Source organism: Sycon ciliatum, chromosome 1 (assembly GCF_964019385.1).
Source record: "Sycon ciliatum chromosome 1, ocSycCili1.1, whole genome shotgun sequence".
In the NCBI taxonomy this organism is placed as follows: domain Eukaryota; kingdom Metazoa; phylum Porifera; class Calcarea; order Leucosolenida; family Sycettidae; genus Sycon; species Sycon ciliatum.
The window spans coordinates 47812302-47837189 of record NC_088643.1 but is presented as its reverse complement, the minus strand read 5'-3'; the positions used below and the strand labels follow the sequence as shown (position 1 = coordinate 47837189).

General features: G+C 46.5%; 2 protein-coding genes and 1 non-coding gene across 3 annotated transcripts in view; 2 read left to right on the top strand and 1 right to left on the bottom strand.

The window, feature by feature from the left end:
* Positions 1-11665, top strand: part of LOC135829864 (protein FAM50A-like) — a 14514-nt gene extending 2849 nt beyond the window's left edge. The window contains exons 2-12 of the mRNA XM_065342251.1: positions 2056-2143; positions 2531-2603; positions 2956-3178; positions 3523-3589; positions 6629-6690; positions 7568-7644; positions 7878-7932; positions 8330-8378; positions 9529-9599; positions 10334-10444; positions 11059-11665. Coding sequence (XP_065198323.1) covers positions 2056-2143; positions 2531-2603; positions 2956-3178; positions 3523-3589; positions 6629-6690; positions 7568-7644; positions 7878-7932; positions 8330-8378; positions 9529-9599; positions 10334-10444; positions 11059-11085 — 903 coding nt within the window. The 3' untranslated portion in view covers positions 11086-11665. The remainder of the gene's footprint in view (positions 1-2055; positions 2144-2530; positions 2604-2955; positions 3179-3522; positions 3590-6628; positions 6691-7567; positions 7645-7877; positions 7933-8329; positions 8379-9528; positions 9600-10333; positions 10445-11058) is intronic.
* Positions 11666-12416: 751 nt separating this feature from the next.
* On the bottom strand, positions 12417-12499 carry Trnal-uaa (transfer RNA leucine (anticodon UAA)). Its single transcript has one exon. It is a non-coding gene; the product is annotated as a tRNA-Leu (tRNA).
* Positions 12500-13694: 1195 nt separating this feature from the next.
* LOC135829853 (S-adenosylmethionine decarboxylase proenzyme-like) lies at positions 13695-24384 on the top strand. Its single transcript, XM_065342240.1, has 12 exons — positions 13695-13904; positions 15594-15746; positions 17876-17962; positions 18237-18363; positions 18712-18814; positions 19234-19276; positions 19485-19542; positions 19750-19830; positions 20212-20301; positions 21213-21287; positions 22698-22778; positions 23517-24384. Exons 1-12 carry the CDS (start codon positions 13879-13881, stop codon positions 23727-23729), a joined length of 1137 nt encoding a protein of 378 aa, XP_065198312.1. The 5' UTR covers positions 13695-13878; the 3' UTR covers positions 23730-24384.
* The last annotated feature ends 504 nt before the right edge of the window (positions 24385-24888 follow it).

Here is a 24888-nt window from a genome sequence, read left to right as displayed (position 1 = left end):
AAACCATGCGAGGGCCCCGGGGGCAGCATGAGCCTTGGCGCTGCTTTCGACTGCCAACAGCCTCCATGACTTCGAAGTGGATCACCTCGAGGATGGCCTTCCCCACTATACGCCGCAAGACTTCCCCAATGCCAATTGGCCTGACTCCAGGGCACTTGTTGAATGGAATCAGCCTACATGCGGTGTAGGCATCTAGTGACGCCGGGTCCACGTATGTAGTAGCGAAACGACGAGCACACTTGGCCATAGTGTCGCACAGTTGGTCCGATGTGTCGGCAAAGGATGTACACATTTGCCGCTAAGAGGCAGCATCCACCCCGGATGGACCGGCAGCTCCTTGGGTGTGTAGCGCGCAGCCTTGCGTAGTGCATCTCGGTTGAGTGATTCAAAGCATACAGGGTGGGGAGGCACGGGTGCCTGGCCCTGAAGCAGTATTTCTGCATGAGGAGGCTGTCCCACCGGGTGCTTGGCCTTGAGGAGATCCCGAACGGTGCTTCCATTGACGGAGTCATCCAGGTCCAGCACCCCTCCACGACCACCGCCTGCCAACATGTGGGTGGTGGAGCTCTGTTTCCCATTGGTCACGAGGTTTGCACAGGCTCTTGGCTTCATCGGCCCTGCTATTCAGGGATGACGTGTTTGCTTGCAGGAGGTGCTAGATAGTTCGGCATTCATAGAGAAGCTCGTCAAGCTCACCACGATTCTAGAGGTCAAGGCGGGCCTGGAGACTCTTAGCGAATGACTGATGAAGATGCATGTGGTTGTTGTAGAAGCAATTGCTGGAATACCAAAGCAATTTTGATTGCCTGACCCTCGTATCGACCTGCATCTCCAAAGCATTGCAGATAGCTGCTGAGTGTGGAGATAAATCTCTGCCTCTAGTTCTATGAGGCACATTGAATGTGTTCGGCCTGAAGTGCACTGCTTCCTCGTATGCTGCATGAATGGCAGCTTGCGTGGCTTGACTGTCCATTGTTCCAAGTGTAAACGGTCCTGTTGTTGATTGCACATGTGGAGGCAGTGAAATGTATGCATCTGCAGCGATATGATGTTCACGCTGGCTGTCACCCTATGTGGCGAGCAGCTGTTCTGCTTGACTGTCTCAGGCCACGTCCACGTGGATATCAGGATCTTTACCAAGTATCCGTTCTCGTCTTTCCAGGCTCAGCAGATTCGAGCAAGTCCCACGCTAGCTGTTGTGAGTTGGAAACAAGCGCGGGCGCTGAAGGGGCAGCGCCCAGCACTACCATGGCGAGTTCCTCGGCCGTGGCTGCTCTCGGGTTTCGTGCGATCGTCGCATCTGCCGTACCGCCAACGACAGTTACCGTACCCGTGCCCGTGGGTTGAGGCTTGGACGGTTTGCGCGCCGAGATTGTTGAGGCAGAGTGGAGATTTTGGCAACGGTTCTTGTTGGCGGGTGAACAGTTTGTGCAATTACGCCCGGCCTTCACGCAAGCACAGCCCAAGCAGGTGCCTTTAGTGCCGTTGCACCGACAACAAACACCCTGATCGGCTGACATGACTTGGGCGAACCACAATGCACAAAATCTACTCAAAGACCACTCCAGACCAGGAGCTGCAAAAACACAACCATACTGTCCAACGGCGAAAAAACCTGTCATTCCTTCTATGTGTGTGGGTTCACACATTGTACCGTTGTTGATCCTGGCCGCTCGACTTTGCGCTGTTCTATCACTTCTCCGCTGTACTTACAAGTATTTCATTGTTCTTGTTCCTTTGCTTTTTGCCTATATTCCCCTTGATGAGAAGGTATGACAGTGTAGCTGTTGAAAAGGTTCAGAAAATGTTGCTGTGAAGGACCTGCAGTTTGTTCTCTTCTAAGCGTCATTGTGTCTTTATCTCCGAGAACACTTTTTTTAACGTATTTAATATAGTGTGCTCACCAATTGTTTCCCTAAGGTCGTGTGCGATGGTGCACTTAGAGAAGATGTTGGAACCATTCGCCTGCAGAACTTCATTGTGCTACTCTCTGTTTCGCCATGATGGCACAGTTGCCATTGATTTCCTTTTTCACTAACCATCACTCTATGACAGGAGAACAAACAACGCCTTGGCATCATCAATAACAAGTTTGCATCTCACATCGATGTCGTCGAACAGCAGCTCAAATCCACCACCGTCGGTAAGTCTGCGACTATCTATGTATCTTTCCAAGCTCTTCACTTGAGGTTCTGTATACATGTCCAGCATATGAATGCATGGCTTTATCAGTTGTCTGATGATTGCCTCAGGGCATGAAACAACGAAGATGCGTGGTGCTCTGTGACTCTTTCCACATGTCAGTGGAACTAGCCGATGTGTTTTCACGTATTGTGATTTCATGCCACTGTATTTCTTGTGTGTGGTGGTGAGCAAGTACCTAGGTATTGGGGGCCTGAAGCCTAAGAGGAGACGTACAGTCGACGCAATCATGCGTGCATGCCAACGTACATTTTATAATGTGTGCTTATTATAATGACTGTGTGTGTGCTGCATTCTTTTGGATACCGACTGACGCGGTGTTATGTAGGCTTGGTGACGTTGGATGAAATGAAAGCGAAACACGAGAGTCTGGTGGAGCAGCATTCCAAGAAGCTAGCCGGGTAAGTTTTTTTGCCATGTGGCCCATAACTTTCTTGTCCTGTACACGAACCACTCTTTCGACTCGGTGCCATGTTGAGGTATGTTCTACTAAGCTGGCAGATCCCGGCCTGAGGGGTCCGTTCCCTATGTTTTCAAGATGGATGAAGCAAATAGTTCAAGTAGGATTTGGTGGTGGAAAGCTAAGCGACCATTTGGTGTGAATGATGTCAAGGCTGACTTATGTAGGTCTTCTTCTTATAGGTTGTTAGCTGGGTTTATCTTCAAATTCCACTTCGCCTGAACCAACACTTCTTTGATTGAGGTTTATCTTGATCAGGAAGATTTCAATCGTCACTTGTCTTCTCTGCGCAGTGCCGTCGAAGGAAAGGAGGAAGAAAAGAAGAGAGAAAAGAAGCGGAGGGAGGCAAACGCCAAGAGACAGTCCAAGCAAGTCCTATCATTCGGCGGTGACGAGGAAGACGAAGATGGTGATGGATCAAGTGACGACGACAGACCACCGCCACCGGCAAAGAAAAAGAAGTTTGGAAAGGACCCCACAGTCGACACATCCTTCTTACCCGATCAGGAGCGAGAGGCAAGTGCCCTGTTGGCATGCATTTATGTGTTTGTGTGTACGCCTGGCCATCTGTGACATTCTGAACCTGCTCGAATGCCGTCATCATGCTGAAATATAGAGCTAACACGAGTGACTGCACCAACTGTAAGGGAGTAGCTTTCCACAGTACATGCAGTTGTACAATGTCTTTTTGCCTTGAATAATGAACGGTGATCAAGTTTTTCCCTTTCCATTCCCTCACCTAATGTATAATTGGTGACACTCAATTTTTTCTTCAGACTTTTCCCGTTTGCAACTTTCCCTCAATTTAAATGTGTGTGTTTTTCTCCCGGTTTCTTCATCTCTTCCTCCACCATGTGTAGGAAGCTGAGAGGCGCGAACGTGAACAGCTGCAGACAGAGTGGAAGGCTCAGCAGGAGAAGCTGAAAAGTGAGATTTTCTTGCCAGAGCTGTGCTTTGATGTGCATCGTCTGTCAGTTTGTGTATGTGTGTGTGTGTGTGTGTGTCCGTTTGTCAGTCTGTCAGCTACCAAGATAGCATGCATGCCGGTTTGTCTGTCAGCTACCAATATGGGTAGTGGTGTATAGCTGTGTGAAGCTACCAAGATAGCAAACATATGTACACGTGTACAGTAAGCAATATGACATATCAATTGGTCCACTCTAATAAGGTAGCCACCTGTCCTGGAGTACAACCTCATGTACAGGAGAAGCCAGGACCAAGACTAGTGGTGGTACTTCTGGTCTAATGACTCTGGCTAAAATGATCACCTTAACGTGATGACCACATTTTGGGGTTCCGTAAGCGGGCGGGCGCCTAAGGTAGGTTTCAACAAAGCTCTGTTTAGTCATAATAGTCTGGGGGCCAGGGGGGGGGGGGGGGGGGGGGGTTATTTTTGATGTTTCGATCCGGGTAAGAGGGCACCAAGTTTTTTTTTCGATTTGAATGTAAAGTATATTCAAAATGCTGCAAAATGGTATGCCATTCAATCAAAATTTCCATCGGGAAGGTCATACAATGAAGGGGGAAAGAATTGATGATGGTTCCATGGCAACAAATCAGTTAATTCAAATTTACAGGAGAACTATGCGATATTTTGACAAAATTCCTGCTGGATATAAACAATCATATCCAATACGTATGACTAGTAGGCCAAGTTTGACTGAAAACAAATAAATTTCATGGTTCACGTGAGACTCGGCTGGAAGCCGGGCTTTCCGCATCCGTAGGAACGCCACCACCCTTCAAGGATCAAGGCGCAGATGCCGCTCCTAAAGCGGTGGGAGGTGAGTAGATCAGCTCACCAGTAAGTGGTCAAAGACCGAAAATCCCATTCACTGCATCCATGTTTTCCTCGTGCCAGGCCACGAGTTCCCAATTAACTGTGGGCCTCAAAGGTGAATTATAAAATCGGATCTACTGCAACTATACATTACTGTACATACGTAATTAAATATGCATGCATACACTGACAACTGTACAAATATATTGGTGACCAGTGTACATGTGACATCTATAAAGCCTATTAGAAAAGAGTTAGAAATGAATAGAGCAGTCTGTGGCCGATGGAGGTAACATACGTTGTAGCGCAGCGTCCTCAATCCGCACCTTTTCGCTTACTATGTCCATATCGTACTCTGTGTTCATCGCCCACACCAGGAAGTTGTGCAACAAACCAGGAACGGACTTGGCGCCTTCGTCTGGTGTCAGCGCAGTAGGTTCACTTTGATGCTCCTTGTCCATGGCAGCAGCATGGTCGGACATCTTGTTCCGCAGGATTCTGGCAGCATGATATACAATGCGCACTTCGTCCATTGCAACCAGCCGCTCATGTCTCCGTGTGGATGCAGCAGAACTGGAGTCACTATCATCGTGATCTGATCCAGAGTACGACTCAGACTCCTGCTCCTTGCTGGTCTGGCTGAACAGGTTTGCAATTATCTGCTGGGAATGCTCCGTTGCATACACGATTTCAGACTCATTCCGACTATCAGGGCGAGCAAAGTTTACTCGGTCAACAAAATGCCTTCGAAGCTTCTCCTTCACCGTATCCGCTCGTAGTTCGCTATGATCAGCATCAGCAGTCTCCCGTTTGCTATTCAAGAATGCTGTCAGGTCGGTCATCTTCGCTGGCAGCCTTTCGGTAAACAGCACTGCTTCCACCTTACACAGCAGAGCAGCAAACGATCTGTCCAGCGGACTTTCTTCAGTACTCAATTCTTCCATGTACGTACTATCTCGAGCAATCCGGTCTAGCGTCGCTTTCCTGGTGTAGTCACCATAGCACAACTTATGATAGTGCACTTCTCGCGCGATAAGGCTGCTCACAGAGCCAATAGCGATCAGCATTTCCTCGTCCTTTCGAACGACGGCTGCGTGTCTCAACTTGGCTTCCGCTGCATCCGTTTCCATATGAGATGTCTTCTGCATCGTGTTTTTCTTGGGCAAACGCTTCTCCAGTTGCTTACAAAAAATACAAATCTTGCTGCGAGGTCCAAACTGAGGCACGGAAACACTTTGACGCGTACTGCGCCTGCTCGACGCATCTCCATGACCCTCAGCACTCATTATTATTATTATTATTATTATTACTCTTTACCTGTACTTCATGGCTGGGAACAGCGCTGAATTCTGTCGTTGTGTTTATCGCCATCGACAAGAGTTTTATTGTCTTGTCAGAGATAAAGTGTAGCTCTGCGCTACTAAAAATTCAGTGACAAAGGCAGCCGGAATACTGGTCTCTACTCGAAGAGATATGAAGAGGAACTAGATAAGTGCTCTGGGTCAACACGGAGCCAGAATTAGGCATGTTCAAGTGTACAAAGAAGGACACACTGCGAGCTATACAGCACAACCAGAATTCAACCACTTGGCGCAGCGTCTTCATCTTTTATTTCTCGCCACGTGGTATTTTTTGAAACTGAGAGCTTTTTACGCATGCTGAGTGTCTCTCCTGAGATGCACTGTTCCGATGACATTTCGATGCACGTCATTTACTGTAAGACATGTATATATAACAAGGAAGCAAATCTAACGTTTTAACGGATGACATTTCTTCGTTATAATAAGATCCGTTGAGGCCGTACTGCTTCATATATGCTGTGTGTGGATATGGCAGAATACTGCAAGATCGTTAACATATCTTCTCGTTAACCTATGAATTTTGGACAATCGTTAAATTTGCGACTCGTTATAATAACATGTCTTACAGTAGGCGTTAATGGCGGCCAGGAAAGATGATCGATTTCGATGCCTTCCTGGGCGATTCACGGACTTATTTTTCTCTTTTCATGTAGCACCATGGTCATACTTCCGATCTAGAAAAAAAATTTCGGTGCCCCCTCACTCGGAACGAAATCTATTAGACGTGACTTTTTCCTAATTTGGCCCCGGACTATAAGCCCAGTTCCACATCAGTATCCCCTGAATACCTCACTGACTCTCTGTTTTTTTTTTCTCTCTCTCCAGGTGAGGAAATTGTAATCACGTACAGTTACTGGGATGGCACCGGACATCGAAAGGTCGCTAGGGTGAGTGTCACTTTTAATGTACATGTACCGTATCTTACTGGTTATACGTCTACCCCGGTTATAAGACTACCCCCAATACTTGGGGCCTCGATTTACCTGTTCAATATCAATATGATCAATAGTGGCTAAGCCCCTCGACTACCCTTTTTTTTTAAATTCGGTTTGAGGTCGTAAAGGGTCGACTAAAAACCGGAAAATACGGCACATAGAATCTACACAAGAATGACACTACATGTATTTTCTCTCAGTGACAGTGTACGGTGGTACATCATGTCAGCTCGAAGGTGTTCTCTGGGTTCCTTCCTTTACGATTCCTTTACAATTTTACATGTATAAGTCAGAAGTCAATAACTGTAAGTGCAACTGTGATTTTTGTGATAGTAGAGAGGTTCCGGGGTACGATTTTCCGTGCCGAAATCCGTATGGGCGCTACGGATTTTTTCCAGGCGTGCTCCATACGATTTTTCGGCATGGAGAATCCGTGTGGACTGGCTTTCATACGAACCATATTTCGTATGGAGATTTTGCGTCATCGAGTGCAGAAAGATTTTTCGCGTACAAATTTGGTACGAGAAACATCGATTTTCCGCGGGAAGTTTTGATTTCGGTACAAATTTTCAAAATAAAAAAGCATAGCGCGGGAATGTGACGTGTTTGCGATCGTAACCTAGGCAATGACGGCAAACACATAAGTTCCGTACCTCGGAACTTTTCACTGCTCGAAAACGACGTATAAAAAATCCGTAGCGCCTCCACGGATTTTGGCACGAAAAATCGTACTCCGGAACCTCCCTATTGTCTGTTTGTCTGTCTGGTAGTGTTGTCTGCTGCGTGTTGGTAAATAAAGCTTCGGCTCTCCTGATTTCTCTGCTCATAGATGAAGAAGGGCAACTCCATCCACGACTTCCTCAATGCCTGTATGAAGGAATTGCGGGACCATTTCACAGAGTTGAGGTAGGTGCACTTCTATGAATTTAGTCTGTGAGACACCCGCTTGCTGTGTACAACTGCAGCAAATGAACTTCAACCTCGTGTCCCTGGTGTCCTAGCTACGTGTATATGTATGAAACCTGGGCGGTAGAGTGCTTCACCACACAGTGCCAGTTTTTTTTTTTTGATGTGCCTGTTTAAGTCGTGGCCTTTCAGCCTTGTGTGGACTGTGTATTGTGTGCGCCCTTTGCCTTCAGAGGTGTATCCACGGAGAACCTGATGTATATCAAGGAAGATCTTATCATCCCTCAGGTAAGTGCCTGTGCATGTATGCTTGCACATGTCCGTATTCTGGGAAATATGCATGTTCGGAGTGTTTTGAATGTGTCAACCGCCTCGCATAAACAATTCAAACTACGTGAAGCAGCAATACTCAGATTTTACTCTCTCTCTCTCTCTCTCTCTTTTTTTTTTTTTGTAGTCATGCACAAATGGTCGGAGGGGGAGCTTCCTCTGTAAGGCTGCTTTTGTGATATTACTATTTTCATAGCTTCTGTAATTGTTATTTTCCTGCTTCTCTTTTTCTTTTTGATTTGCTGTGTGTAAACCTGTCTTTTTGATGTGCTGTGTGTAAACCTGTCTTTTTGATTTGCTGTGTGTAAACCTGTCTTTTTGATTTGCTGTGTGTAAACCTGTCCACCGTTTGCAGCACTACACCTTCTATGACTTTATCGTGACCAAAGCACGTGGAAAATCAGGTATGTGGGACCATTGTCATTAGGTTTAGGCCTGTTTTGGAACTCCACTTTAAATAAAGCCAAACAACAACAACATGTACTGGATACTGGTTGTAGATAGTAGACAAGGTGGTGCATGATTTATTTATTTTCTGGGCCTTTGTATCACCGACACATTCTGTTGTCATCAACAGTGCTCTGGTAGTACGTCAAGTCTCTTTTTCCTGGTGCAGTTCGACGAAACTCCAGGCAGTCATTGTGGGATGATCTAAGACCATGGCTGAGAAATAAAATAGATCTAACTTCAGTGTACTAGTACTCAGAGTGAGTTGCAGCAGCTCGAGGGAGAGTGCTCGATGCACCTAGGTGCAGAGCCTTATAACGTTAGGGAAAATAAAGCATGGTTGCTGTTACTTGGAGTTTCATGCATTACGATCATCAGTTCATCAGGCTGCACTGACTACAGTGTTCTAATGATGAGTTTGATGAAGGCTGCAACAGCAAGCGTGGGCAACTCAAGCGAATGATATGTGCCAATAGTGTAACGTGCACCTGTGTGAGGTGGGTGGGGGTGACATGATATTATGACAGGCACTGACAGCATACACCGAAGGGCATGCAACCACCTAGTCTGCGAGTTTTAAAAGGAAGCGAGATGAAGTGGAAGTGGTGCGGGGAAAGGAGAAAGAGTCAAGTTTCAGGTTCCTCAGCGCCAAGCCAAAGAATTGCATGATTATCGTCCCCGGTTGTCCCAAAAATTGGGGCTTCCCAGTGTTGTTTTATCATTCCTGAGATTTGACATAGTACACCTGTCAAAGCCAGGTCCAGCGCCCTCCGCAGCATGCGACAAAGGACGGTAATCAGTCTTTTTTGGCTTGGCCTAAAAGAGTGCTCTATAAAATGATGTACAGTTGTTAGAACAGCACGAGTCACTCAGGGTGCATGCCGCAGAGAGGATGTGTGGGAAGCCATCTACTGGAAACGAGAACCTACATGTAGCACAATGCAATAGGGAAAGTATGCTTTATCCAGGGTACTTAGCACTGAAGCTTCACTGTATCTGCTTTCCTCGCGCATGTACAGATGCATGATAATTGCTCATCCCCGTGTTGCATATTGATATTCCATGCTCGTTGTCGTCTTGTTTTCTGGCTCGTTCACTTGCTTCCAGGTCCTTTGTTCAGCTTCGATGTTCACGATGATGTCCGAATGGTGAACGATGCTAACACGGAGAAACACGAGGTGAGTACTGCAATCTTGCTGTCCTCTTCATTTTTGTTGTAGATTTGTTTTGGCAAACTGCTTTCCCGCGGCCGCATGGTGCATGCTAGATGTGGCAGGTGAAGTGCAACTTCTGGTCCATGACTGTATTGAAAATTCGATACCACACAGTCTCGATTTGATCTCCGCCATTGATATGGAGTGCAGGGTACAATCACCTGATGGCTGATGTAGCTGTGTCCACCCATGCGCAGAATTGTGTTTGTCAGGCCTGTAGCTCACTGACTTGGTTCTAACTCCATCACATGCTCCAGCACATGTACTCTCTGGCCAATCTCATTCACACCAGTGACATGACTCCAAGCTACCCTCCGATTATGCCCCCTAACTCAGTATGGAGTACTCAAGAATTGACACAGTGCAGTGTAAGCTAATGCCTGGGCAGGGCATGAAGCGGCAGCTCCCAGTGACCGTGGCGTTGCTCTTGACTTGTTTCGACGAGTTCCAACGTGCATCCCTCCTGTTGCTGCTGACTGAACAAACTGAACTCACGTATCACATTCATTGCTATGCGCATGTTACTTGAAAATAATCTATTTTTCATCATATCCTACTACTTCGAAGTACCCACGTTTCTTCTATTGCATTTGTGGCGATGTATTCCTCAACACATCAGGCGATGCGGCCGCGAATCCGGCTAACTTTTTTTTCTTTAAAAAAAATTGTGGCATGTCTTGTGTGCTGTACTTCTGCAGTCTCATGCTGGTAAAGTGGTGTGCCGTAGCTGGTACGAACGTAACAAGCACATCTTTCCGTGCAGTCGATGGGAACCCTACGACCCGGCCAAGAAGTGGGAGACATACACGGTATGTATTCGTAACGTTTTTCAAAGTACACATTCTGGCGTTAGAAGATCAGCTGTAGAAAAGGGAGAAGTTGTGCGGGTTTTTGTACTGTGCGCAGATGGGTTAGTTGTCTATTGTGTGTGGTATTGTGCTCTGGGTTGACTTGGGCCCTGGGGTATTGGTCCCAGTCAGGTATGTCTTGCACAAAAAATTAATATTGTTAATGCGCTTATAATTCTGAACCAAAGTCTCTGTCATCCTGTTGTGTCACGGCCACACTCCGCTGTAGGCGTGTGTTGTGAAGTGTGTAAGTGCATGACTTCGGTTTTCAGGGCGTGCTGTGCAGCACACTCTACTTACGTAGGCGTGGGTTCGAATTCCACTTCTGACGCCATGTTACGACCACAACATGGGAGCAGAAAAGTGACTTTATTTACAAAGACGTTGAGGTTTATACTGAAGCCAGTACCGTGAGAGGGGGTGTGGTGTGGGTACGGTATGGCCCTTGATACCTGTCAAATATGGCATGAATAATTGTGAATGGGGACAGCATGTGACGACTACTTCAGTATATCCCTGGTGCCAGGTCACTGCTCTAACTACTGTTGCTTTGTTCTTCCACTTCTGCACTGTAGATTTCTGATGGGCCCAAGCCAAAGTGAGGCGTCAGAACGAGCTCTGATCCTATCTAGTGCTGTTGAAAAGTTGAGCTGCCAGAAACACACACATGGCTTGGAAATGCTGGTCAGTTCCTGCTTGATGAATATTACGCAGTGTTTGGAGCTGCTGCAATTGTTGAATGTGGCCTTTCCTTAAATTGTTATAAAAAATTATGCCTCCCTGGCTCTGACCTGACCCTGTCAGATTTTGTCTGCTTCCCTCAACTGCTATCTGTTGTACATACTGCTGCTGTAAATAATGCTGTGACTGCTGCTCTTACTGTGATTTCTACCATTACTAATGCTTTTTAAAATAATCAAACGTATTTGTGCTGTTGCTGGCAGCTGTACACGGTAGAGACTATCGCTTTCCTTTGATCACCAGTGCCAGCATATCTATTGTTTATAGTGATTCAGCTTGAAGTGGCTGCTTGTACATACTTACTTTGCTATGTCTCCGTTTTGGGTTGTGCTGCGTCTTTCTACGCGTATCTGCAACCCAATTCCCTGCTCATACTGCTGATTAGTGATTCTTCTTTTCACTCACTCTTGACCTCTGCAATGCTTTTCTTCTGCTGTAAAAGTTTCCCATGTGTCTGTGTGACCTGCATGCCAAGTAAAAAGATAGGTGGCAAGAGTTTGTAGTCAGAGGGGAAGGAGGAGCAGTATGGACTCTTGCTGGTAGTGAGCACTGAGAAGCACAGGTTGAGTCCTGATAGTGCTGAATTGGTACTGTATCCTGACCACTTCGAAGAAGATCTGCATATTGGTATGTGCATAGCATTGGAGAGCATGGAGCATGACATTGTGAGTTCGCTGGTACATGTACTGTTGTGGACATGGAAATCCGGTCGCACGTCTAGCGGCCCCAGGGCGCTGGCCATGCAGCCGTGGATAAACGGTACACATGTGCATTTATACGCTGCAGCGCACTGGTCCCATCGGATCAACATGTGCACTGCACGCACAGTGTAAGCGCTGAGGGCGCCGGCCCCGGTCAATCGACTGGATTTCCATGTCCGCTACAGTACATGCACATTGCACTTGTACTCTGGGAACAATGCACAACTTCATCATGTGTGGGAACGTGGACATGTCATAATATTATGTAAGCACATTTGCTTTGCCTGTATAATATACATGTACAAGAAAGAGGCTTTTCGACATGACAATCTGCTATGCCTGAATCGTGAAGTCCACTCGTACATGTACAATTGTGATGTTTCCTAAAACAAGAGTGAGAAATGTAACAGCCGGTATTTTACTACTCTCTGATGTCTGATGATGTGAACAACTGAAAAAAGGAGAAAAAAAGTGCTGAGGCAGGGTCCCACTACCAGGAATGGGGTTCGAACCCATGTGTGCATACGCACATTGGATCTTAAGTCCAACGCCTTAACCACTCGGCCACCCTGGTTAGCACAAAAGCTTTTTCGCAAAATGGTTTTAGAAGGGTAGTGTGCCGCTGTGTGGGTCCATCACGGTCCGGCGTTGTACGATCATGATCAGCTGACGTCAAATGGCATCATGCATGGCATGACTGTCTGTTTCACGTTTCACGTCGATCTACGGAGATCTACGTGACTAGGCTGCGTGTCATGACGTGGCCGGCCGTGGATGCGTAGCTCTATACAGCTAGCTACGTCTACGCGCAGTCGCGTGGCGTGCATGCAACGCGTGCACGATGGATGAAGCCAGATAACAGATAAATCAGGAGCTCGAGGCCTCGAGGGTGCAAATAAAAGCTTTGCTCACGCTCGACCGTACCGGTCTATTTTTGTTGTTGTAATCAGCCACACTTCCTCCAAAGACACACAAACTCAGATGTCCCTGTTATTTTGTGTAGTCGAAGTCGAAAGCCAGACATCTACAGTCAACTTCGCTAATAACGACTGCGGATATAACGACAATTCGCGAATAGCGACCGAATTTCCATGCCCAGAGCAAAGTCCCATCTAACTGTATACATTTAACTTCGGATATAACGACTATCTGAATAACGACAATTCGCGTATAGCGACATACTTTTAGTGCCCCGAGGTCATATTCACTGCTTGAATAACGACTTTCTGGGCTTTTGACAGCTATCTCAAGTACATGTACCTGTCAGTCAAGTACATGTACCTGTCATGCAGAAGTACCAGAACCTATGGTGATGGATATTATTATTAAAAAGGCACACATGCAAGAAAATGCAGCCAAGGGGGGGGGGGGGGCTTTTTCTTCCTTTTTTATGTTGGCTTCAAAATTGTTGGATTTACCAGCACACCTACATGTATATGTATACAATGTACATGTAGTTGTACATGATTGTACAGTAATCATCACACATGTACATGTCTCTGGCCCTGTAGATGGCTCAAAAAGGCATATTTTTCAATTAATTTCCCTTGCATATTGAATTTTTAGTTCCTTTCAACTGCAATATGAAAATAAAGTACACATTGACATAGAGCAAGAAAAGAGCTTGATTTTGATATGCATGTCATACTATTCAAAATGTGGGTTCACATACATTCAAATGGGACTTCGGTTATAAGGACACTTCGCGAATAAGGACACTTTTCTGATGCCCCGCCGAATGTCGTTATTGGCGAAGTTGACTGTACAACTAAACTACAGACCAGCTTGCAATAATATTTGGGCCGTGGTCGTTATATTTCCCTGTCGAAGATTCTATTATTGTTCAAGAAGATCTGACTGGCTGCGGTGAGCTGGACCTTGCATGCCTACAAGGATTAAGAAAATGTTTTTTGGTCACCTGTCCGGGGAGTACAGCTAGCAGCTCTAACAACAATGGCAGAGAACAATGGAGACAGAAGGTGAGTATTTTCTGCGATATTCTCAATGCACGTACAATGGGATGTAGTGACTGCGCCTACCTGATAAGCATGGCTAGTACCCGTAATGCGCAATTTTCTCATCATTATAAACTAATGTTTAATACGTTGGTTTTCCAAGACGGTGAATAGATCTCACTTACCTTTGCACCTGCCATTGGATCCTGCTGCCATTTTTCTGTGGCAGTGGACACTATTATCATGTATGTAAGTCAATACAGTAAACCTGCTAGGGGAACCACTCAGATAAGGCATCCACCTGTCCTGGAGCAGGCGTTTTCCTAGGCAGCTTCTGACTTGGCGTACAGTACTGCCGGGCGCCGAAGAACGAACAGGCTAGAATTTTACCAGGCGCAGGATGCGCGCATGTACATGGTGGCTCAGCCATACAGAGATGTTTACATGAAAAATAAGAATGGCCAAAGCTACGACTCTGAACCCCCAGTTCTTCGACAGCAGCCAGTGCTGTACACGCCGCTCCGCACGACACGCTATTGGGTAATCTGAAGGTGCGTCCGTGTGAGCTCTCGTTCGAGCATCTAAAAAAGAGAAGAAAAGAGGACCTTTCTCTTGCGAAGCAAGTCTAAGAGCCGAAAAATGCAGAAAGCCAGATTTGAAAAGGAGAACGCATGAAATTGTTGCACGGAGCTCACATGTGACGTTAGGACAGCACTTGATTTGGTGCGTGCTTGAAAAAGCGCTAGAATCTCCTCGGTAAATGCCAGAACGCTGCTGAGAGTCCCTCTTATCTTGTAGAGTCCGCCCGCCTGCTTCTGCGAAAGCAAGAAAGTGTGTGTGTGTGTGTGTGTGTGTGTGTGTGTGTGTGTGTGTGTGTCCCATATGGTGCAGTGGTATGTGCAGCGATTTCCAATCGATAGGTTGCGGGTTCGATTCCCGACGATTATGGTCACACACGTCTTTCTTCTCTTTCTCAGACTCTTCCTGACTTTTCTTTCATTCTCCTGGGTGGTTACCAACAGCCAGTGTATGCCGGAGTATGTGGTGTGGTGTGTGTGTAGAAAAAAAATGGAAAAATGAAAAATAGGGATTCACTGGCCAGAAAAAGTCACTTCAAACAGCTGTGTGGTGGATACCAGGCTAAAAAATAGTGGCGGTCAATTCATCAGCCTTGCAAGCTGTTGAATGGTGTAATCCCAGCACAAGTTGCTATGTCTAACATAGCTGTTCGCTATCATCGCTTCCGCGATGGGCATGTCTGAGGTCTGAGGTGTGTGTGTGTGTGTGTGTGTGTGTGTGTGTGTGTGAGAGAGAGAGAAAATGAAAAATAGGGATTCACTGGCCAGAAAAAAAGCTGCTTCAATCAGCCGTGTGGTGGATACCAGGCTAAAATTAGTGGCGGTCGATTCATCAGCCTTGCAAGCTGTTGAATGGTGTAATCCCAGCACTAGTTGCTATGTCTAACGTAGCTGTTCGCTATCATCGCTTCCGCGATGGGCAGGTCTGAGGTGTGAGGTGAGAGAGAGAGAGAGAGACAGACAGACAGACAGGCGGAGGGAGGGAGAGAGAGAGAGAGAGACAGACAGACAGAGAGAGAGAGAGCATATGTGCTGTGTGTGGGCAATGCGGTTTTGTTTGTTTTCGCTCTCGTTGAATCGCTTCTCACTGGTGTGGTGTTTTTTTCGTTTGTGGTCTGTCTGCTTGTGTATTCAGTGGGTTGGCGCTGGACCGCGTGCGCCGGGCATCCTTTGACTGGGACTCTGTGGGTTTCTTTGAAGGAGCGGAGAAGTTGCTGGAAATATGGTTCGAGCTTCCCTGTGATGAGACTGGTGCTCGCAAGGGAAAGTCCCTGCGTTCTATCAGCAGGTAAGGTCTTCGGTGCCGGTGATCTTTGCATGCATGTTGCGTGTTGTGCTGTAATACGTGCTTTCCCTGATCATATTGACACGTACTGCTTTCCCTGATCATATTGACAAGATTGACTGTATCTTGTGGGAAGAGGGGGAATATGGAGTTTAAAAACGGAGGATAGGTCCGGAGATTCAAAGATCACTGACTTCTCCAATTTTCTGTCTCTTTCTTGTATGTGCTGGTATGTTCCGATACAGCCAGTATTCATCCCTGGGGAATTTTTGCTTGGGGTTCCATTCTGCTTGGGCTTCCATTCTGCTTGGGCTTCATGTTGATGTCAAAAGACCAAAGATGGGTATATGAGTAGTTGTCTGGGTGTTTGTGAGGTGCTATGCTTTTCTCCTGGCTGATTGCAATTTTAAGCTTTCATGCCCTGAGGCAGTGTTGAGGCTTGACAGACCCTCATCGTCATTTCTGGGCCGCTGGCAGATCCTTATGTGTACATCTATACGACAGACCCTGTGATTTGAAAATAGGTGGCGAGTGATCTATGGCTCTCCTCGCCTGTGTCAGGCGAGCTGTAGGAGAGTGATCCAAAAATTCTCACTCCAACAACACAGCACATTATAATATTGATATCATTTTTTTAGAGAAAACATTCTGGATGCTTTCTGAATTTCCACCATTGTCTTGAAAGATGACAACGGTTGGCCGTGAACTGCCATCAAATATGCAGTGTGGAAGAGCTTTCCGTATGCGTCCTCCGCTTGGACTAGAATAGCTGTGTGGATGCTTGGCTGCTGAGGCGCTTGTGTTGCCTTGCTCCCTGATGCAGACGTCGACGATGATTTGTCGGTGTCACCCAATAGCTTCGCATGGCTCACTCCGATGCTATGCGCCTACATGACAACAAGCGAAGAAAACAAGGAGAATGGTCGCGAGTCCGATCGACTTTACTTTCGACATTGAATTGACCACTTACCTGTCCAGACAAATGTCGAGTGACAGCGTGCTTCGTCACGTAGTCCGATCCCTCCACAAACCTCAACGCATCGACCTTCGCTTGACCTCTCAGCCATAGAGTCGCTCCGGATAACGTCAGAATACTTCGCACACGACTTGCACCACACTTTCACGACCAGCGCTTTACCTTCCTTCTTCACCGAATTGAAGCCTATGTCCTCATCTCCTTTCCAGCTGAGGAAAGTGGACAACTGCACACTGTTCCCTTTCGACATTTCTACTGCTAGCAGCAGCAGGAGATCACCAGCAAGGGATCATGTCGCAAGGAAAGAAAACAACTGGTATGATCAACTCCAGTTGACCAATTGGCCTTTTATTCTAAGAGTAAGAGGACAAAAGCGCCATTTGGGTGCATTTACTTGCAACGCATGCACTAGCAGAACTACCAGCACTACTAGTCTATGTCACACTACTAGTCTATGTCAGACTACGGTCTATCTGGCTACTCGGACCCGCCAGGCGCCAGTTCAGAGGGTTGTACGGGCCCCTGCGCTGCATGCAGGGGTCCGTAAAACCCGCTGAACTGCAGTGTTTCATGAGTGGTGGTAGATCTACGCGGCACAGCTCTGACTAGTTCAAGCCGCAATCTGCCAATCATTCATCCAGACGTGTGAAATGCCCCGAGGTCATGCCAGGCTAGCTGGGCGCCATGCCAGTGCAGTGCCTGTGTCACACTCACAGTGTACGTGCAGTGAACTTGCCTACTCAGTACTGTGCATGTCACTACACATGACTAACTCACTGTCTAGTCTGTTTCATAACAGCGAGCGGGCACAGTTCCGGCCTGCGCACGGATCGATGAGTGCACTTGACACCATACACTCGTACTAGTCATAGTACAGTAGTAGTTGCGCTGCACTCCGAAAAGCGTACATGCAGCCAAAAATAGTTTCAGGCGCGCGACAAAAAGTGCACCTTCCAAGAAAATAAGGCGCGCGATGGCGCGAGAGCAATCGCTCGCCTCAAATCACAAGGTCTGATACGAACATTGTAACGTGTGTCTGTCTGTTGGCGTCGGTGTATGTGTGGATGGATGTGTGCGTGTTGGTGTGCGCATGTGTGTTGGTGTAAATGTACATGTGCGTGTGTGCGTGTCATTGTGTGGGATGTTAACGTTGCAGGGAGAACTGGGAGACTGTGCTGGAGCACGTCAGCTGCAAAATCATCAACATGAAGTCAAATGATGTCACTGATGCATACCTGCTCAGGTAAGTAGTTTAAACTACTGTACTACTAGTTGCAGACTCCGAGCTGGACATTCTTCCCTGCCAATCAAGAGATTTTGAGAAGTGCATACGATCATACAAGAGTGTTCCTCAACATTCCCCGTATAGCTTTGAACCGGTGCCTCCCGTTGTTGTCGTATTCCCAATCATTAGCATGGCATGTCACATACTTTGGCAGGTGGGATTGGATGCTCTCGAGGCTACAGTTGTTAACTTGTTATTCTATTGTGTGATTTGTGGCTGCATGTTGATGCAGTGAGAGTAGTATGTTCATTGCCGAGGATCGCTTTATCCTGAAGACCTGTGGTGTCACCACGCTGCTGGCTGCTGTGCCATCGCTCATCAGCCTTGTTCAGCGCGAGTGTAACGTCGTCAACGTCAGGGTGAGTTTTCTTTCGGTGGTATTGTGGCGAGTGGTGCGTGCCGGTGTGGGTGTATTAGGTGTGGTTAGTATGTTGACATGCCTATCTGCTTGTCTCTGCATGTGATGTGTTATTTTTCTACATCTTGCATTCCTTTTTTCTATTTCTTCCCATCTCAATCTATCAGTCACCTCCGCAGTATTCAAGAGTATACTTGCATCGGTATGTTCGTGCTAGCCGAAGTCACGCCGTTTCCTGTGTCCCGGATGATTCAGCTTGTGCAGCGAATGCGCGTACACTCGCACACACGCCGTATCTTGACGTTTTCCTCTTTGATCATTTCGTTGTCCTTTGTCACCGCATATCCAGGACATTTTCTACTCTCGGAAGAACTTTGAAAAGCCCGAGCTACAGACACAGATGCACCGGCGCTTTGACGATGAGGTTGCCTATCTAGACAAGATTTTTTCAAGTAAGATTTACCCCATGCACGTGTCCTTTTCTTATTCTCTTCTTTGTTCTGCTTATTGTTGGGCGAGGATGGAAAAGTAAAGATGTATCCTTCCAGGGTTGCTTGCACACGTTGACCGTGGTTGTGAACCGATATCATAAGATAACAAATCACACTACGGAGTTTTGTTAATGCATAGCATTAGTACTCAATGACCCAGCCATGCAGTCTTTGCAGATACGCATACGTTAAAACTTAAATGCGAATGAACATCTTTAACCCCTTATAACTGTTGTTGATGGTGTAATCACATGCACCGCTCACGGGTGGAGAGAGAGAGAGAGAGAGAGAGAGAGAGAGAGAGAGAGAGAGAGAGAGAGAGAGAGAGAGGTTTTGAGTGCTCTTGTAAGTTTTATTTTCTGTGTATGTGTGTGTTTCAGACGGTGCTGCCTACTGCATGGGACGCATGAACGGTGATCGATGGTACGTACCTCTCGGTTTTCTTTACTGTTCTCTTGCTTCACTGTGTGAGGATCTCATATACCGGTATCTGGAAAAGGAACTACCTGTAGTTTTTAAGCTTTGCGTTCGATCCACTCATCATAGTGACCAAGTACAAAGTTACGAGTGCTGTTGACGTGTGCCGCATAGAGCTTACTGTGTATCCTCTGTTATTGTTCTCTGTTTGAAGGTACCTGTACATGTTGGACCAGCCACTGCCTCGTATCGTACCTGACCAGACACTGGAGGTAGGCTGTGTACTGTTTGTTGCGCCTGGTTTGATTGATGTGGGGACGGTGTGACAGCGTGACGGTATTCCCCTGGCCCATGGATAAATTCTGCCAAAATCACAAGATTCGTTGCATTCCAGACGTGAGCCCGCAGTACTTGTGCAGTTGTCGATGTTTGGGTTTGCTTCTCGCTGATTTTTTTACTTGTGTGTGTTTATGTTTCAGATTTACATGGATAATTTGGATACAGAGACCATGACTATATTTACGAAGAAACACAGTGCCACAGCAGAGGATGCCACTCGGGTACGCTTCACCACTCAACTAAGCACTCATTGTGTGGGCTAGGTGTGCTCATGTCTTCTTGTCTAGTTATAGGCTAAAGTTTTGTCTCTGTGAACACTGAACTTCGGGGTTGGATGAAAAGTTATGCGAAAGACAGAATTCTGCTCCCAAGATATTTGTGTGTATCCTTGTGTAAACCTCCATGTATCTCTAGCGCATTGTCTTGGTGGCCCTGACATGTGCTACGTGCAATTGTATTCCTTTCCATGGCTGGCTGTGTGCTCACTTCACGGGACTAACTCCTTCTTGTGTGTGCATGTGTGTGCTTGTGTGTACACGTCTGTGTGCACGTGTGTGTGTGCGTGTGTGTGCTATGGTCGTATGCTTGTGCTGTGGGTGCAGGTGTCAGGCATCAAAGACTTATTCCCCGGTGCTATCATTGATGATGCTCTGTTCGAGCCAGTCGGCTACTCAATGAATGGCTTGCTCGGCGTAAGTACATGTACATGCACTGGCACTGAGTTCTTCTTTGTTACTGGTTTCATGCTGTGCTTTCTTTGCTTCTTCTTCCCCTGTTCGTAGTGTGTAGTTTGTTACTGGCACTCCATGAACTGCATTGAAACAAAGAACATCCTGTTGTCGTCTTTGGAGACTTTTTTTGTTTTGTTTTCCGCACGGTACATGTGATACTGTAAACTAGACATTTTCGCCAGTGCTTTATTTCCAGTAATTTCTGTGCGCCCTTTTCATGCTAAACATAAAGGGCCTGCCTAGTTTTCAGCCGGTGGGTTCTTTTAGGTATACGCACACACAAAAAGCAGCAATGGCGATGCCATGCAATGGCCAGAACTGTGAGCAGAAACCTGGAGGCGGAAAGTTTTCTATTTGTTTGTGGCAGCTTGTGAGCGCACTGTTTCATAGGCTTTACTTTGCAACCAACAAATTTCATACCAAGAGCGCTGTATTTCATTTTCATTTGATTCCATTCTCTCTGCACACAAGCCATAAAACTACCCGAAATAGAGATATATACATACTTGCATCGTGTGTTCTATTTGTTACAGTGCAGTTCGAATTGGTGAAGAATATTCTGACCCTGTTTGAAAAATAACTGCTTGGTCAGCTTCTATGCTAGGGGAATAACCTCGTTCTAAAATGGTGCATGGCATTTCGGGCCGAATGGCTTGTTACCACCCTCCATGTTAGCCCCCGGGCTACCTTGTCGGGCGCTAACAAGCCATAAGGCTCTCCTTGCTATGCACTAACCTATGCACTGTTAAACCTATAATTCTAGCTGGACCTGTGTTTGTACATATCAAATGGATAGTCAAGCATCTGCTAAATATGTCTGCATGTCTGTGCTTGTGCGTGTGATGGTGTGTACTTGTGTGTGTTGATTTCAGGATTGTTATTTCACTATTCACATCACACCACAGCCAGAGTGCTCGTACGCAAGCTTTGAGACCAACTTGCCGCAGGTGGGTGGTGGGATTTGCCCTGCACAAGAATTAATTTCCGTTGCTTTTCTCACGTTATCCTCTCTTCTCGCATACGCACAGTGCATGCTAGTGGGTACTACATTCGTGTCGCTCAAGATCGCGGCCCCTTTGACGCTTCACATGTGCGAAAGATCTCCAAATTCTTCGAGACCCATTCCTATATTATTCAACTTTTTCGGGAGAATTTGGCTGGAGTTTTGAGTTTATCGGCAAGGTGGAGATGAAATTTGAAAATGTTTTTCGGTGAATCTCTGGGGAGGAGCCTTCTCTAGCCTCTATTAAATAGTTATATTTTTACTTTTGGACAACATTTGAAAACGTTTTATGAAAGATCCGTGGAAAAATAACACAGACTTTTCATAAAACTTTTTCAAATGTTGTACAAAAGTAAAAATAAAACTATAGGAGGCTAGAGAAGGCTCCTCCCCAGAGATTCACCGAAGAACATTTTCAAATTTCATCTCCACCTTGTCGATAAACTCAAAAGTGCAGCCAAAATGTAGTCAAAATTACTCCTAAAAAGTTGTACCCCCCCCCCCCTAAAAAAAGTAGGTGACAGTGGTTCGGTTTCTTACTAATGCTCTTGGAATGCTTCCTGCCCTTGCTGGTGTGTTCTGCTTTGATCGTTTGCAATATTGATATGCCAAATAATGTGCAACTAGACTTGGGAGGGCATTGCAGAGTAGCTGCATACAAAGTTCAAAGTTGTACCAGGCCCGTAGCAGCCCCATTTTGGTTGGTCCGGCAAGATCCGACCTCGATGCTGCTCCCCCCCCCCCCCCAGCCCACACTCATATATATGCCGGTACATGTACAAAATCATCACGGTACATGATTTTGCGTGTATGTGTATGTAATCGTGACCATGCAGAGTGACATTTGGCGAGAAAAGGAAGAAGGATCTTCTGCACGAGTCAGGAAAAAGGGCATCAGCATGTTGTGTCCGTCCAAACAGAACTTATTGAAGCCTATGAAGGCATAGCAACAGTATCTAAATGCATGTGATACAAGTACCAAAATGGATTTTTGGAGGAGGAAAAAGGACATTGCAATAGAATATCTTTGGTATAAAGTGGATCTAGAAAGAATTGGGGGGGAAGAAAAGAATCCATACATTTCAGGAAGTACGGAGTAGGAACATTCACGGACATGACTGTCCAGTACTCCAAGGCATGTACATGTCACGATCATGTCAACTGGCAAAGAAGTGCAGGAAATGGGCTAACACATCCACAACTAACTTGGCACAAGCCAGTGGTGAAAAGTGATAATTACTAGTATATTATCGTCAGCAATGATTAGATGTAGTCCATAGTGAGTAGCAGTTCACAATGCACTGAATGCTGCTGCTCTCAAACCTGTTGTTGCTATGCGTGTTTCCACTGGCAGGATTCCTACTCGGACCTGGTGAGTCGTGTGATTGAGCTGTTCAAGCCCGGCAAGTTCAGCTTCTCGTTGTTTGCGAATCAGGTGAGTTGCCGCCTTCGACCCAGAGACCATCCGCTTGGTAGAAAATTCGAGTGTGAGAAGTTTGAGTGTATTTCTCAAAGCACTACAGTCCATATAAAAACTATAGACGCGCAGTGTTTTTGAAATATTTCAAATTTGGCTGGAACGTTTTGAGAATAGTTTTCGGAATACAGTGGTCCCTCTATAATCCGGCACCATTTGTGCCACGAAAATCTGCTGGATTAGGGAGGGTGCTGGATTAACAAATCTGATTTACTGCTGCAATGTGCATGAAGAGGACATTTTGGCTGCTGAAAATTGTGCTGGTTTATCGAGGGTGCTGGATTATAAAGTGCCGGATTAGAGAGGGACGACTGTATTGCTCAGGTCCGCTCCACAATTACTCTCATTTAGTTTCTAAACGATTGGACAACAGACGCCCAATTTGGAAAACTTTATGCACAAAGTGATCACAGATTTTCTGTTGTATAGATGCTGGCATAACGGTTTTTGCCTAGGTACGCGTCTATAGTTTTGAAATGGACTGTAGCAATGTTTGGACTGATCCTGTGAGCTCGGGCTTACCGGCAACTGCTCTAGCTGGTGATGCCTGCTGCCTTTGTTGGGCCGTATTTCCCCCATGTATATGTTTTTAAATTGAACGTTTGTCCGCTGTGTGGATGTGACATGCTGCTTGCTTCGTTTGTGTGCGTGTGTTGGCGTTCATGTGTGCCCATGCTATTCTGTGCTTTTGTTCAGTCCTCGTCATGTGGTGCCAGCCTTCATGCCGTGGACGAGCGTCATGTCAGTGGTTACCGGCGCTGCGACAAGCAGTACAGCGAGTTTCCCAACCAGTACAACCTGACGTTCTGCCATTACATCAAGCTGGACTCACCGCGCAAGCCGTCCGGTCTGTTGCCCGAGTGCAAGATCAACGGATCGTCGCACTTGGCTGCGTTGCTTCAGTCTTGAGCACCCGCTTCTTCTTTGAGCCATCCCTGACGATACAGAGCAAGTTGAGAGTTGACTGCATAGCATCTGTAGCACAAGGCCACTGGCTAACTCAATCCTTCTTGGTTGTTGTTGTACATACTCAGTCCTCTTACTGGCTGACCTACTTCGAAGTACCGGTATCTAGTGTTGTCATTAGTGTACGACTTTATTTCTAGGCGGACGCTGATGCGTACGTGTACATATTCTAACATGTATTTTAGTAGGAACATTACCAGGGCACCCACCCCCCATTGTCTTGTTTTTTTCTTCCTTTGGCCGGTTTGTGCTATGCACCAGCTTGCCCAGTCAACCCACCACCCACACCAGTTGCCCAGTCAACCCACCACCCACACCAGCTTGCCCAGTCAACCCACCACCCACACCAGCTTGCCCAGTCAACCCACCACCCACACCAGCTTGCCCAATCAACCCACCACCCACACCAATTTGTACAGTTTCTATTTTCAGTTCTTAGATCGGTGTCCAGCCCTACTAGTATTATGTTTTTACCATCATGGGTTGGTTGGTGATGGTTTTGTAACTGTTGTTGGTGTGGGCAATGCTTCGGTCTGGCTCCTGTACGTACTTGGTGCTGTTCGCAAGGTTCCATTGACCTCTACTGTTTAGCCCATAACCGTCGTCGTTGTGCCTGCCGGTGTGCGCTGCATGTCAGTAGTGGTGTGTGCTTGATGAGAAAGATGTGCTTCATGCCAGTCTGCGTGCTGCTGACACAACACATGTGCGATTGTGGTGCGCAGTCTGAACACTACAAATGTACTACTAATACTATACAATATCATGTTACGCTGTTTTCCCCAACACACTACAGTACTGTCGGTCGCCGAAGAACTGGGGGGGGGGGGGGGGCACCCTCCTAGCCTAGACCGTGCTTATTTTAATGTATTACAGTCTATGCACCGTTGGGTCACCGTGTATACATTGGTATGCTGTGCTCGGTAAAATTCTAGCCTGGTTGTTCATTGACATTGGCGGTCCGTTCTTCGGTGCCCGACAGTACATGTATGTACTGTATTATTTTGTTCAGGTGGTCAATACTAGTCTATAAACTGTTTATGGACTCTTGACAGTCAGTCTCTTGTCTTGATACGATCAATGCATCTTTACTGACCCTGTAGTA